Source organism: Larus michahellis, chromosome 1, assembly GCF_964199755.1.
Source record: "Larus michahellis chromosome 1, bLarMic1.1, whole genome shotgun sequence".
NCBI classification, from domain to species: domain Eukaryota; kingdom Metazoa; phylum Chordata; class Aves; order Charadriiformes; family Laridae; genus Larus; species Larus michahellis.
This window is the reverse complement of record NC_133896.1, coordinates 120,772,158-120,786,564: the sequence shown is the minus strand read 5'-3', so window position 1 is coordinate 120,786,564 and position 14,407 is coordinate 120,772,158. Positions and strand designations below refer to the sequence as shown.

Genomic DNA, 14,407 nt, shown 5'->3' with positions numbered 1-14,407 from the left:
CATGATTCCATAAACCACTATTTCAAACAAGGTCCAATGTCCCATTCTACTTCCATGAGCATAATGCTACCTTTAAGTAATGTACCTAAATGTAAAATAATATGTTTATATATATTATATGTATACAATTTAAATGCATCTAATGTAGACTGGGCATCATGGAAAATTAATTCAGGTATATTGATTGGGAGGATAAAAAGGTAAAGATTACAGTGTGTTACGCATGAAAACAGAGTGAGTGACAGAAGCCATTGCTGTTTCACTGATCACAGAGCTCTATTGCTGCTGCAGTTGGTAATAGAGGTCAGTGTGTTTGGTATTACACTTTTTTGGGAAGAATATGAATTGCCCTAATTATAAATTATGTAAATAGAAAGACTTGAGGACCAAAAATAGCTTACCTTGTAACTAGTAAATTTTTAGTTGAAAATATTTGCAAATCAACTACATAATTCTTTTCCTATATTACTACCTATCTTTAAAAGAATATGAAATACTGGTGCTAAAGTTACATGTACGATGCAGCCTTTCAAACATAGTGTCAGTTTGTTCAGAATGATACATATAAACCAAAGATTATTTTTTTGTGTGCGTATATGCTGAAAAAATATGATGTACCTTTTAATAAATACATGTAAAGATTTTTCTTTTGCAAATGTCGTCTTCAACTGTTGCAGATGCTAACAAAACAACTGGAGGTATTAGGATTAGCTGAGAAACCTCAGTTGGTTACTCGCTTTCAGGAAGTTTTCCGATCCATGTGGTCTGTGAATGGTGATTCTGTCAGTAAAATTTATGCTGGAACTGGAGCCCTCGAAGGAAAAGCTAAGGTAAAGTACATTTTAATAAAAACTTTAGCAGTATTCACTATGGGTTTTTAAAAAATCTGTCATTAATATAACAACTATGAGATTTTATTTTTTAAAATATGCTTTTGTTGTAATCCTAAAAAAACCAACCAAACAAAAAAAATAGCATAAAAAGGTTGGTTATGTTGACAACCAGATCTTGTTTCAGTACATCCGTTCTCAGCCATGTCCATGCCTCCCAGATAACACCATTCTGCAGGAAAGGATGAGACTCAAAACTTTTATTTCTTTAGATCATAGTTCAGAAAAATGTATATTCAAATCAACTTTAGTTTCTTTGAATATTTTCATTTTTTGTCTCTGTACCTCTACCTCCTATTGTTTCAGTTTCATTCACTATATCACCTTTCTTTTAAAATATGTTTCACTGGATGTTGTTGTTCATGCTTTTAGCATTTGTTAACAGTGTCAAAATTAAACAAGTGGCAGCTGGGTGGTTTTTGTTTGCATGTTTCTCCAGCTGGTTTTTTTTCTAGTTTTGTGATTACTGAAAAAAAACCAAATTCTGTTTCTACCTTGCTTTCTAATGTTGTGATAACAATTCCCTACTACATGACAGTGTAATGCTCTGTTTCTCATTGACTGGTTTTGTCTTTGTTGATGCCTGAGTTGTTCAGGTTTTTCTAATGCTGTCTTTTATTTTTTTTTCTAACGATGTTGCTTTCTTTGTTTCCATAATTCTCTTTGTTTCCATAATTCTCTCTCTTATCAGGTGATACCTGTCAAGACAAACAAATGTTGAACCATCGCAACTTTTGCCCTTAGTTCCTTCAAGAATTTATTTTCGTACCATTCTTTTTATTTAATAATGCGCTGCTTCTCATTCCGTATTATATACTATGTACTTCTAGTCGACTGTTTTGTTCTTCCATCACTTGTTCATTCAAACCATATCAGGGACCTTCTCTGCACATGCACAAGGCATTGCAGTAAGCTACATAAACAGAAAATAAGTAAAATAGATTTGTTGCTTATTCTACCCTTTGCTGATGCATACAAGACTTCTTCATTTGGAAATTGCTTGTATTTTGGTATAGAGTGGAATCTGGTTAAAGATGTTTAGTTTTATTTTCTTACAAAAGTATCACCCAGACCATCTGGAAAACTACAGTAAGTACTTAATGGGGTGTCTCCCCTTCTCCTGACCTTCTCATTCAACCTTAATTGTTTCTTTTCCTAAATTAATACTTTTCTGCCATTCATTTGGCTACCTAATTTTTTTCTCATTTGTCAAATGTATTTACTGTATTTACACTTCCTTTTTAAATCTGTAAAATACAGAGTAACGTTTACTCTGCTGTCTTTGTAATAATACAGAGTAGTCAATCATTGTCCGAGGCATCCCTGCCCTGGTACAACTGTTAATGAGTACCACATCTCATAAATCAAACACAGCGTCCCTGATAGAAGTCCATCTATTTGAAGAGGGTCTTTAACGCTTGGAAAGCCATACGATAATTGCCATTCTGGCAATGAAGCTCGACCAGGTCACTACTCAATACCTTCTTGAGTACTCTGATAATATGTTTTAAAATGTAGCTTTTAAGTTGCATTTCTTATTCTCATTTATCAAATGAAAAGTTTGATGTTTGAAACGTTTCCATTTCTTGTTCGTCACTTTGATTCTTCAGAGTCCAAGAGAACTTAGAAGTAAAAATAAGGAATGTAGGATAGGAGAAAAAATAACTTTAAATGTGTTAATGTACATTTCTATACTGAAAACCAGTCCTTTTTAAAGTATTATAATACTCGTTACATCTAACTCCTTACCTACTCTTTCTTTTGCTTTCTCTGGGTTCCTTTCAATTAATTGCCTGATATGTGAATGGTGAGTGTGGTTTTTTTTGGATCATGTCATAAGTTACACATTTTCTGACAGAAAGGGAGCAGCATCCTATTAAAATCCTATTGCAATAGTATGCTCCCCAACACCTCATCCACATTGTCTTCCAAAAATCATGGTGCCAGTTTACTACTACTTATCCTTGACAAAAGAGTAGTTTCTTTCTTGTTGTCTGGTACAATTCATAGAACTAAATGATGGGTTGGTTTTGTAGTTTTCTTAAGCTTTTGCCTTTTTTTCTTATGCATTCAAGAGACCTTCATGAACAATGCAAGCGGTGAACTTTGAGTATTTTTTTATAATAATATAATACCATGCAGCATCCCTGATGGGTTACAGTCTGTATTTCCTGTAAGTGTAATAGCATGTGTTTACATACACCTCACAGGCAAAATACACATATAAGCACAGTAAGCCCTGTAATCAAGAAAACGTCTCTGTGTCTGTGAGGTCATTGTCAGTGCTGTGTACACAGATTAACGCTGCTGGGTTTTGAGTCAAGTATGAGACTGCAGGAGATGTTGATTACGTTACCCTGTAGGTGCCTGACCCACAGAGAGTATCTGTAGTAGGAATACATCTCTTGGAGATTCTTGTTTAGGTCAGGTAGTTGGACACTGTTCTTTTGGAGCACTGTTCAGTCGTGTCACTTGTGTGCAGTGTGTGCAATGACAGTGTCTTCGTACATATGGAGCTAGAGATTAGTGTACGTGTTCCTCCTGGGATACTGCATGAGACTTGCATGTTATTTTCAAAAAGGTAACGGGTCTTAGTAAGTTGAAGCTATCCCTTTTTTAACATGGATATTTCAGAACATAAATTCTGAACTAATATGCTCGTATGTGCATATACATACAAATTCACGTATCGTGACATTTGGACTCACGTGCTTGCTCATCTCTCACTATTTGGGGAAAAGCCCAAAATCCCGTATCACAGTCTAAACATGGCACTATACTAATTTAATTTTTGAAGACCAAGGGTTTAGGGGGAACAAAAAATTATTCCACTTCCTGCAGTATTTTGTTAATTTAAAGAATTTAAACTGGAATAATCTGGTTGTTAGATATGCCTTGAAGGTATTTCTGTGTTGTTTATCATTTGTGGGTGGTGAGGGAAAGCACACCTAGTACAGTAGGCTTGGAAGACTTTATTTAACACTTAAAGAAGGAAATTGCCTTAGATTTTAAAATCATTAATGCAGTTTACAAATATGTTACTGAATATTGCTAATGTTATTGTAAGCGGTGTCCAACATAAAATATTTTATACGTGTTCCTCCCTAACAGGCTGGAAAGCTGAAGGATGGTGCTCGTTCTGTGACCAGAACGATTCAAAATAACTTTTTTGATAGCTCCAAGCAGGAGGCCATTGATGTTTTGTTATTGGGAAATACCCTAAATAGTGATTTAGCAGATAAAGCACGGGCTCTCTTAACCACCAGCAGTTTACGCGGTATGTGTCTTTCAGGATTTTAATCTGTCTGATAACTATTTGGTGTAAGAAAGCTGTATGGAGTCTGTTTTCAAAGCAATATTGGAAAGTATAAATGCTATCTTATGTTCTGTTGGCTTATTAAAAGATGAAAGTTACTTCTGCTTTACTAATATTACCAAACTAACATGCTGCTGTAATTTCTTTAATGTTTATATTTTGTTCATGTCTGGTGGTGTAATAGGTAAATATCTGTAGAGCATATTTGCCAGAATTTTACGGTAGATGTGTGTTAGATATGTTTTGTTCAGTTCTTCAAATCCATTTATAGCAAGTGTTAATCATGACAATTATGTGCTGAATTTGGGGGGGAAAATCCTGATTTATTAAAATACTAGGGCTTTTTATTGTTTGCTAAATGCCTTCCTTAATTGAATCTGTCATGTCAGTGAAGAACTTCTCACCATGGTGTTAAACTAGATAGAAAGCATTTAGTATTTTCTCAAGCTTAAGAATGTTGGTATTTATCTTCATTTTGGTTTCTAAGGTACTGAGTAACATAAGGGGATTTGGTAATGGAAGAAAATTTAATATAACAGGAGCTATCAGAAGATTCCTGATGAATGATTTTCCATTGCAAAATGTCTTTTTCGTGAGAAGTCTTCCCCAGGAACGTGCGCGCTACAAAAGCTTGTCAGGCTATGGGTGAAATTCTACCTCGAAATCAGAGAGATTTCAATAAGAAACCCTGCTTAGGCAGAGTAGCCATGTGGGACTTGAGTGGTCTGGTTACAGGAAGGTGGTTCACCTAATCAGAACTAGGAGCTCAACCACAGCATCCTGCATCCCCAAAGAGAGGTGTAGCCTACATGGTCCCCAGGACTACAGTCACGTCCCACCCTTCTGCAGGTCTGGTGGGCAGGGCAATAGTAAGTCGGCCAGGTTTAGGGCTGTGTTTAGACTACTCCCCCTGGGATATAAAAAAATAGAGGAGCTGATTCTTGGGCAAAGAAGGAACTTAAATTTGAGTCATCTTTAGAAGATCCCAGGCAAGAGTGTCTTAAATGGGGGGTTATTGCTGTTTTTAGGGGTTAATAACATTCTTAATTTTTCTTTTTTTTTTTTTCTTCCCCCCTTTCTCCTGGACATTTCTCAAGCTAGAATGAGAAAAATGTGTCAGTGCAAATCTGTAGCACAAGAAAAAAAATTCTTGCCCAATTGTAGTCTTCATCTTCTGGGTATTTATATATTTCCTATGTGGAACCTGAAAGACTTGTTTTCCTCTCATTTCTTTACCACAAGGTTTTGTGTTATTGTAACTTTCCGTATCTGAAACCTGCTAAATCGGCCTTGCCGCAAAATTAGTTGAGAGTCGTTTTCGTTTCTTCTCACTTTGTCTGTGAATGCAAGCTGTCCTTTCAGTATTTGCAGCTCCTGTCAGCTGAGGATTATTAATCCCTCTTCACTGAACATAACATCTTTGCAGTGTCTGCTAGGTGGTGAATTAACTAGAGAGATACTTCATCATAAGTAAATCCATTATTAAAGAAGCAAGGAAAGAGAGTTTGTTGATACTGTTGTGGAATGTTTTAGATTTTGCAGCATAAAAGATGTGCTTTAACTGATGCAAATGGTTGTGTGTAATAAATGGTATGTTACAGCATGTTCTCTCACATATTGCTGGAAAATTTTAAAAAACAATTACTTACTTGACTAATTTTTTTCTTGTTTCCTTCTTACTGCATCCATAGTTTCAGAGCAATCGTTACAATCAGGTATAGTATAGTAAATTAAGCTGTAAATATCTGAGCAGCTATTGTTCTTCTCTGGCTTTTTTCTTGTGCCTGTTTGCATAGTATTTGGTTGTGGGCTCACATTTTCCTAGTAGTGTTTGGATCTGGCATTCCCGTGCCCTAAATTTCCTTAATCTAGGAAAAGCTCTGTAATACAAGAAAAGTTAAAATATAAGGGGTGAAAAATGTTGCAGTTGTGCTGGGGTGTGAGTTATGAAAAGAGACAACCAGTTCTTTGGGGTTTATTTTTGCAAATGCTTTATCCTAGCTGTAGAGGAATTTGCTTTTTTTTATCTGGTTTGGGAGCTTCTTTATTTTTATTTTGTCTAAATGTTTTGCTTAGGATAAGAGGTAAAATTCTTCAGCACAATTTGTAACTGCATCTTATTTGCCGTTAGAAGGCTCTACCGGCTTGTGTTCTTGTATGAAACAGACTGATTTTGTGATATCTCCCAGCAAAGGTTAATGTTGTACTGGAATGATCTGAAATAACGTGCTGGCACTTGTGTTTTGTGGAGCAAAAGCACAGCCAAAACCGCTGAGGTACAGCTACCTCTGCACGTGACACAAAATTAAAGTATTAGAGCATCTATTTAGGTAAAACTCTTGGAGAATCGAAGGCCTGAAGAGGGAACTTTATAGTTAACTCCTAATCTTCTGCTTTGAGACATTGCCGTAATATCTTGACCAATGTCTGTGATGTTGATGCCTAAAATATGAAAGGATGGCTTTGGAGGATTCAGCAATACTGTGAACATGAAGAAGTGTTACGTAGTAATAAGAATGTGTCAGCATGAGCCAGTTAGAGGAAAATGGCATGAAAGATCTCTTCAATTTAAGAACCTTCTGAAAACTCTTAGTTATTATCATTGCAAGTTAGTAACCTAAGCGACATAATGCCTTTGAACTTTGTTTTCAAAATTTTCTAATTCTTAGTGGAAATTCTCCTTTTTCTTGTAATTTAAGCTGTAATTTAACATGAAGCTGCTCCATTTGGAGAGATGTGATATATACATATTCCATATTTTTAAAAGGCAGGGCTATGAGTACTTGTCAGCTGTGCAACACTGCATTATCTTCTTGTTCCCAGAAACTATTATTGAAAATAAAATATTCCTAATGCTCCTATGTTCAGATTTCACTATGTGTTGAGAAAATTTAAACGGCTGTTTCTGAGCCATTGCCTTAACAGGATTCATTGTGCTACCTCTTGGAAGCAGGTTCAGTAAAACCAGATCAGATGCTTGGTTTCTGCGTGAGAAGAAAAAAGTACATTCTTGATAAGACAAAGGGAGAGGAGGAGGAGGGAAAGAAACAAGGAAGCTCTTAAAAATTGTTCAGATGAGTCTCCCATTTTAAGAGAATAGCAAAACTGTGCACAGTATCCCCTGAAACTGTGTGCTTGGGTAGTAGCCACTGGCCCCAGGTACTGAAGATTGACAAGGGATGATCTTTAGAAGAAAGCATTAGGATTTGTTGTTGGCTAGATTGTTGTTGTTCAAATACATCTGAAGTGTTTAAAGCTTTTTATTTTTATCCCCCGCCCCCCCCCCCCCCGCAAAACTATTTCATCTGTATTTTTGAGCTTTAAATGTTGGGGTTTTTTCCCTTTACATTCAACTTAGCTTTGCTTTTGCTATTAGTGTTTTACTGCATATACTTAACTCTTACTGAGTACTTAAATAATGGAATCTGAGTCACAGGTAATACACACCTGAAATAACTGCTTCACTGGCATTTTGTCGGTGTTAAAAACTGTTTATTGGAATAAACAGTCACATTGTCACTTAGAGTGTTACCACCTGGACTATATCAGCCCAGCCCACAACTGATGAAGAGTCATACATGTCAGCTATTTTTTAACTTCCTGATGTAACATTTCGCTGTGGGTTCCATCTGGATACAAATTCCATATTTTGGAACATATCTACAGTAATTTGGATGATGTAGTAAAATAGTTCAATCAAGTTCATTTGCACAGAATATCCCACCAAGAATTTTAAATTAATGTTCCCTTTGTAGAATCAATTTCCAAGTGTCTGCCTGCCTAGTATGAACAGCAGTTACAGTATTTTTGCTGCAAAATAACAGAAAATGTAATGGATTGGATTTTTAACATTGTAGAGTGAGACACAATTTTCTTGAAAAGATAAATAGCTAGAAATGTGTAGGAAAATAATGTTTGTGGGAGGCTCAGGAGCTCGGAAAAACAATTGGCTCATTCAGTATTTTGGAAAACAGGTGAAAATTTCACTTTTAAAAAAATGTATTCTGATTTAGAAAGAAAGTCATTCTACAATTTAGAAAGCTTGCTAGTTTAAAGGTATGAATTTCATGTTTGAAATAAGCATGTTGTCAGTTCACTTCTAAAGATAGATTCTATCCTAGTAAGATTTTTCCCATTAAGGGTTCATGACACTGTCAGGAGTTAAATAGGCAATAATTCAATTTTGCCGCTTTTCTTAACAGCTGCTTCATAGCAAATATGAATTATTTGGAGTAACTATTTAAAATTAATCTGAAAATTGCTAAATTTGCATAAGAAATAGAAGGAACTCAAGTGGAGAGAATAAAAGTCCAAACTCTGCTTTTAAACTTGCTCAGAGTACTACGAAGGCTGATCTGTGCAGATCTTCAAAGCTCTCTGTGATGCTATTTTGGGTTCCTCGGGTTCAGCTAATCCTTTGGATGATTTGGGTCCTCGTATGTATTGTGGCTACAGCATTTCATGGATTGGTTTCTCTTCAGTGGCCAGGTGCTTGGGTAGCTTCTGTCCTTGAACATTGGAGGCTTTTCTGGCATTTGGTGGACTTCTTGAATTGACTGTTATCTAGTGTGTAAATGCGTTCAGAAGTAGACTCAGTATTTGGCTCTCACCTGAAGGTGTAAAGTGTTCTGTTGGCTCCTTGCTCTTTTCTTGGCTTCACTTACCTGGATTATGATAAGGAAAGCACGATCCCAAGCATGATCTGCTTTTTAGTACCCCTAGGAGACACTGGTCAGTTCATTGTCTTTTATGTGTGATTAGCCCGTGTATGGATATATGACCTGTTCAGCAGTCAAAGTGTTCACAAACAACAGATACAATATATTTTTTTCTTCTATTGTTTCCAGTTTGTTTCAAAACCAGGAGGGCTAGAAAATCTCTGATTTTTGTTTTAATTGGGTAGCCAAGATTCTGTAGCAAATTTAAAGGTTGTAAACTTAAAAAGAATAACTAAAAAGACAACAACAGCTCACTAATCATCCTATTTGGGGGATTTGAATTAAAATATTGTGTGAATGAAAATAGCTGACCATTTTGCAAGATAGCACACAGTGAAGGGAAGAATTCTATCTGATACTGTTTATATGATTCTCACAGACCCGTAACCCTAAGAGTATTCAAAATAGGTAAATTAATATCACTTAGGTAAAGTACAATGCAAACAATACAGTTTACACCTGATGCAATTTTTATTACGCTGAAATTAAAGAAAAAAAGGAGCGTAATTTGTAAAAATATCAGATCTGCTCATTTGCATTAGGAAATACATCTGTGTGAGTATATTATGCAGCTGATTTATGAAGGGGCTTTAAAATCTCTGTAACTCTGGCGTCTGACCACTGAATAATCCTTTTTGTTTATTTGTTACTCACAATGCCCTTTACACATGGGTCATTACTCTCTCTCCTATCTGGCAGATAGAAACAAGACACAGAGGAAGGCTGGCATTACAGAGAAATGAGTTTAATTGTTTTGAATTGTAGCTTACTTTCCTCACTAAAGCAGAATTTTAGGAATTCAACTGATCTAAAGAATAATTCAGATTTGTGGCTTAGACAGACATACTCTAATACGCTAAAATAATGTACCTTATCTATTTTAGTAAATGTGGTATATCAGTCATTTTTACACTTCTAGAAATTAACGTATCTGTAAGTTGTTTTTGTAATGGAGATTGAATTTCGTAAATGTAATCTGTGAAAATGAGGTAGATATCTGTGTTGGCAGGTGTGACAAATAAAGGTTTCCATAGAGAATCACAGATAAGGCGAAAGAATGACAGATATTTATAAAACATAGAAATTATGTTTCTTTTATCTGCTATTTATTTTTATATATATTACTTTGAACAAATTACTGCTGTCTTTCATTCAGTCAGTGTCCTACCCAGACAAGTAATATATCTGCAAATGTACTTTCCCTCATGAAAAGCTGCATTCATCTTGCTTTCACAGTTTAACTTTCTATATGTCTGTGCATGGATTTGTTGCCGCTATTTTAAGGGAAAGATCTCATTGCCAAGTTTTCTGAAGAAACATGCTATATAAAAATAACGTCTTTTCAAATGTTTTTGCAGCATCTGTAAAAGTGCTAAAGAGTATGTGTGAAAACTTTTATAAGTATGCAAAACCGAAAAAAATTAGAGTCTGCGTCGGGACGTGGAACGTCAACGGAGGGAAGCAGTTTCGAAGTATTGCCTTTAGAAATCAGACCCTCACTGACTGGCTTCTAGATGCACCAAAGTTAGCTGGTATTCATGAATTCCAAGGTAAGATTTGTATTCTGTCAATTTTTTCTTGAAAACTCAGATTTTTCATAATTAGATCATAAACATTAAAATAGATATGTGAGGTCTTGGTTCTTAAGTTAATTATAGATGACAAATAGCTTTTTTAATATTTAAATGCAGATCGCAAAAGTAAGCCTGTAGACATATTTGCCATTGGATTTGAAGAAATGGTGGAGTTAAATGCAGGAAACATTGTGAATGCCAGGTAGGTGATACAACCTATACAGTACTGGTTTAGTTGATAATCACGTTTTCTGAGTGAATTTTTTTTTTCTCCTGTTTTGTAATGGTTGGGATTAGTCTGGATTAATTTTTGACTGTATTCCAGTTGTCTCTGGCCGGTTTCTGTGCCAGGATTGCAGGCTTGACTTAGCTTTCCCTAGCAAAGCTGTGATCACTTAGATTCATGTCTAATGTAATCTCAAGAATCCAAACCATCAGTACTTGACCGTATTTTGGATTGCACCTTCAGCAGCCCCTCAACTTTTTCTTTCGTTTAACACTTTAATTTACCTCCAATGCTCGTAGTGTCCTGCAGTGTCTTGTCTTCCTACTGCTGGGAAGAGCGAGTCCTGCGAATTTCCTTCCAAAAGCATGTATTGTTGGTATGCCTTTATATAGTGTCTTGTATCAGATTTTGTTCTGTATAAAGCAAGGCTTCCTTCTGTACTGACAGTTTTCACTGTCATGCCATGTATTACATGTATATATTATTGTGGAGTTTGGATTTTTCAACCCTAGCAAAGCAGGTTATGAAAATATATTTTTACCAGTGGTGGGTGATACCAGTGATGAAATCTTTATGTGTAGTCCTAGGATTGTATTCCCTTTGTCCATTGTTTTGTCTGCCTATTTTGCATATTTTCTGGTGTTTAGCAAGCTTTAACCCATTGGAAAAAGCATCTTCACACTATGTCTAGTTAACGCTGTTTCCAGGTCTGATATTTTTCATTTCTATCCAACGCTAGCTCTGAAAACTGTAGTCTGTTAGGTCTCCAAGGAAGTTTCTTCTTGATCTAAGACCGTGGAGATCTCTGTATTTTCCAATATTGACTGAACTATAGGCTAGGAAGTAACTCCTTAGAAAAATTCTTAGGTTTTGCTTCTCTAGTCTAGCCTGAGAAATACAGGAAAGATAGCCCTGGGTCCTAACATTGTCTGTGGTGTTGAGAAAAGTGAGGCAGCATTTTATGAGGCTGAATTTGCAACGATAATGTCACAACAGCCTATAGCTTGTGTCTCTGCTAGAGAGAGGCATTTGAGCCCCATTCACAACTTGGCTTTGGCGTACTACCCCAATGTTTAGTTAAGATTATTGTATGATGTTTATTCAAGCAGATCAACAGTTTAGGTACCTGCTTAATTTAATTTATTTTAAAACTGGCATTTTTAATCTCACTACTAGCACAACCAATCAGAAGCTCTGGGCTGCTGAACTGCAGAAGACTATATCAAGAGATTACAAGTATGTGCTGCTGGCTTCTGAGCAGTTGGTGGGCGTCTGCCTTTTTGTGTTCATCAGGCCCCAGCATGCTCCTTTTATCAGGTCAGTGAACACACAGCTGTGCCCAAGCTGGGTCACCTTCAGTTTGCTTTATATTACAAGCTAACAGAACAAGTGTACTAGGAAGCGTGTGGGGCTCTAAAAGAGCTGTTCCATCTTCTGGGGAACTAGTTGCTTAAATTCTTTTATCTTAGTTTTTAAATGGTTCAGCAGTTGCCAAGAAAGCTTGAAAAGCTGAAGTGTTATGTTGTTACCTGCTGAATAGCTGTTGGCATTTTTTTTAAATATCCCAGTGGCCTTACTGCTGAAAAAACAATGTGAAAATGTTCTTCTACCAACATAATGTCATACTCAGACATAGTTAAAGCTGTTAATTTCTGTGCTATTGTATTTGAAGTTTTAATAGTTGTTTACCTCTTTTAGGGATGTTGCTGTTGATACTGTAAAGACTGGCATGGGAGGAGCCACTGGTAATAAAGGTGCAGTAGCAATTCGGATGTTGTTTCATACATCCAGTCTTTGCTTTGTCTGCAGTCATTTTGCTGCAGGGCAATCACAAGTTAAAGAGAGAAATGAAGACTTCGTAGAAATAGCTCGCAAACTCAGTTTTCCAATGGTAAGCAACAGTGTTCAAATTCCATAATGAATGAGAAGTTAAACCCTTTGAGCTCCAGCAATGTCATTCAAAAGCTCTGTTTATTTTTTTTCCCCTCCCCAGATTCCTGTGGAAATCAAATTTCCTTGGGTTAGAGGTCTCAGAGATAATGAAGTTCCCACAATTTTTATTAAAATAGATGACTGCAGAAATAATAAACCTTTCCAGTGCGATGGCTGATAGAGATGATGAAGCGTAAATTCACTTGCATTAGGCATCAAGGATTTAGCATAGGAAAGAGACCATATAGATTCCTGACATGCAGTAGAACTTCTGTAGGCACCAGCATTAATCAACTGTGAGAAAAAAATCCATGGGAATCCATGGGAAACAGCACTATTTTCAATACACAGGAACGATTTTAACTTCTTATTTGCTCATTTTTGTCAAGTTGGATTGTAAAGTTCTGTACCATATTCTCAGAAAGGATTATCAAACACCAAGTAAATACTTGATAATTTTATCAGTGCCACAAAATGCTTCCTTGAGACTTAAAGCTGTCTTAAATTTTGTAGTCCAACTGTCATTTGTTTCTATGGCACTGTGCAAGAGTCTGACATCTGATTTTACAGGGTTTTTTAGTTTCTAAATTTGTCCCCATGGTCATGTCTCAGTTTTTCTTGAAAGTACTGTATTCTTATGATGCCCAGAAACAGTTTCCTAAACACCACTGTTTTAATCTCCCAGTGTATCTGCTTTGATTTACTTAAGGGCAATGGAAAAATCAAAACAAAGGCGGAAGTAAAAGTTCTCACCTAAAACCCTAGGCTTCGTTTAAACTAACAACCCTTCTGTCTCTCCCTAGCATGAAAATTGTATGTAACTGAAAAGTCTTCAATTAAATATGAATAATAAAGCCCTTGATTTGCACTTTTTAAGGATATTGTGCCACAGGATCCCAGGGTAGTGTTTTGTTCTCCTTTGTAAGCTCTTTGTGACACAGGTAGCAGTCATCATCTTAGACTTCTAAAACAGGAGTAGAAAGATGAAGAATTTTAGAATCTAATTCAGATGATTCATGTTTCTTTAGAAATGCAAACTATGTAAGAAACGTTACTACTTTCATATTCTATATGTGTGAATACCATACAGTTGGCTATGTTGTTCTAACCATCTGAGCACTAAATACTAACATGTATTTCAGTTGTCTTCATCAGCTAGAAATTATGCATATTTTTTAGTTATAAGCTGAACTTCTGCACCTGGAAGTAGTAAATTCGTCACTTGGTTGTTTTTAACTTCATTGCATGCTCCTGTTTTACAGGGAAGGATGCTCTTTTCCCATGACTATATCTTTTGGTGTGGTGACTTTAATTATCGAATAGATATTCCAAACGAGGAGGTTAAGGACCTAATACGACAACAGAACTGGGATGCCCTTATAGCAGGAGACCAACTTATCAATCAGAAAAATTCCGGACAGGTATCTAAAAGTGTCATCACACTTAAGAATACTTTATTTTTCTTTTTGGCTTTAGTAATTTTCTGTGGTGCTTGTAAATCTATATCCTCAGCACATTTTACTTACCACTTTTTTCCAGGTAGTAGTATGGAAGGATGGGACATAGCAACATTTAGTAACTTAGCAACATTCAGTAACCTATTTGGAGTAACTGACCTGAAGAGGCAGGGATACAAATACAATGACTAGCTGAAGGATTGAGGGTTTTTTTTTCTCTCCTGAGAAAAAAAAAAAAAAAGAAACTCTATCATCTTTTTAGAACTTTGTGTTGGAGTTTACTAGTTACAATAT

At 36.0% G+C, this 14,407-nt stretch overlaps 1 protein-coding gene across 16 annotated transcripts in view; it reads left to right on the top strand.

Moving 5' to 3' along the window:
- The window catches only part of SYNJ1 (synaptojanin 1), a 69,642-nt gene that overhangs the window by 25,455 nt on the left and 29,780 nt on the right, over positions 1-14,407 (top strand). For 9 of the 16 annotated variants that reach the window (XM_074600910.1, XM_074600892.1, XM_074600875.1 and 6 more), the window contains exons 11-18: positions 678-830; positions 4,002-4,167; positions 5,898-5,921; positions 10,283-10,474; positions 10,616-10,700; positions 11,901-12,041; positions 12,423-12,615; positions 13,919-14,077. In XM_074600910.1, coding sequence (XP_074457011.1) covers positions 678-830; positions 4,002-4,167; positions 5,898-5,921; positions 10,283-10,474; positions 10,616-10,700; positions 11,901-12,041; positions 12,423-12,615; positions 13,919-14,077 — 1,113 coding nt within the window. The remainder of the gene's footprint in view (positions 1-677; positions 831-4,001; positions 4,168-5,897; positions 5,922-10,282; positions 10,475-10,615; positions 10,701-11,900; positions 12,042-12,422; positions 12,616-13,918; positions 14,078-14,407) is intronic. The other 7 variants (XM_074600916.1, XM_074600975.1, XM_074600902.1 and 4 more) reach the window with 2 other exon arrangements.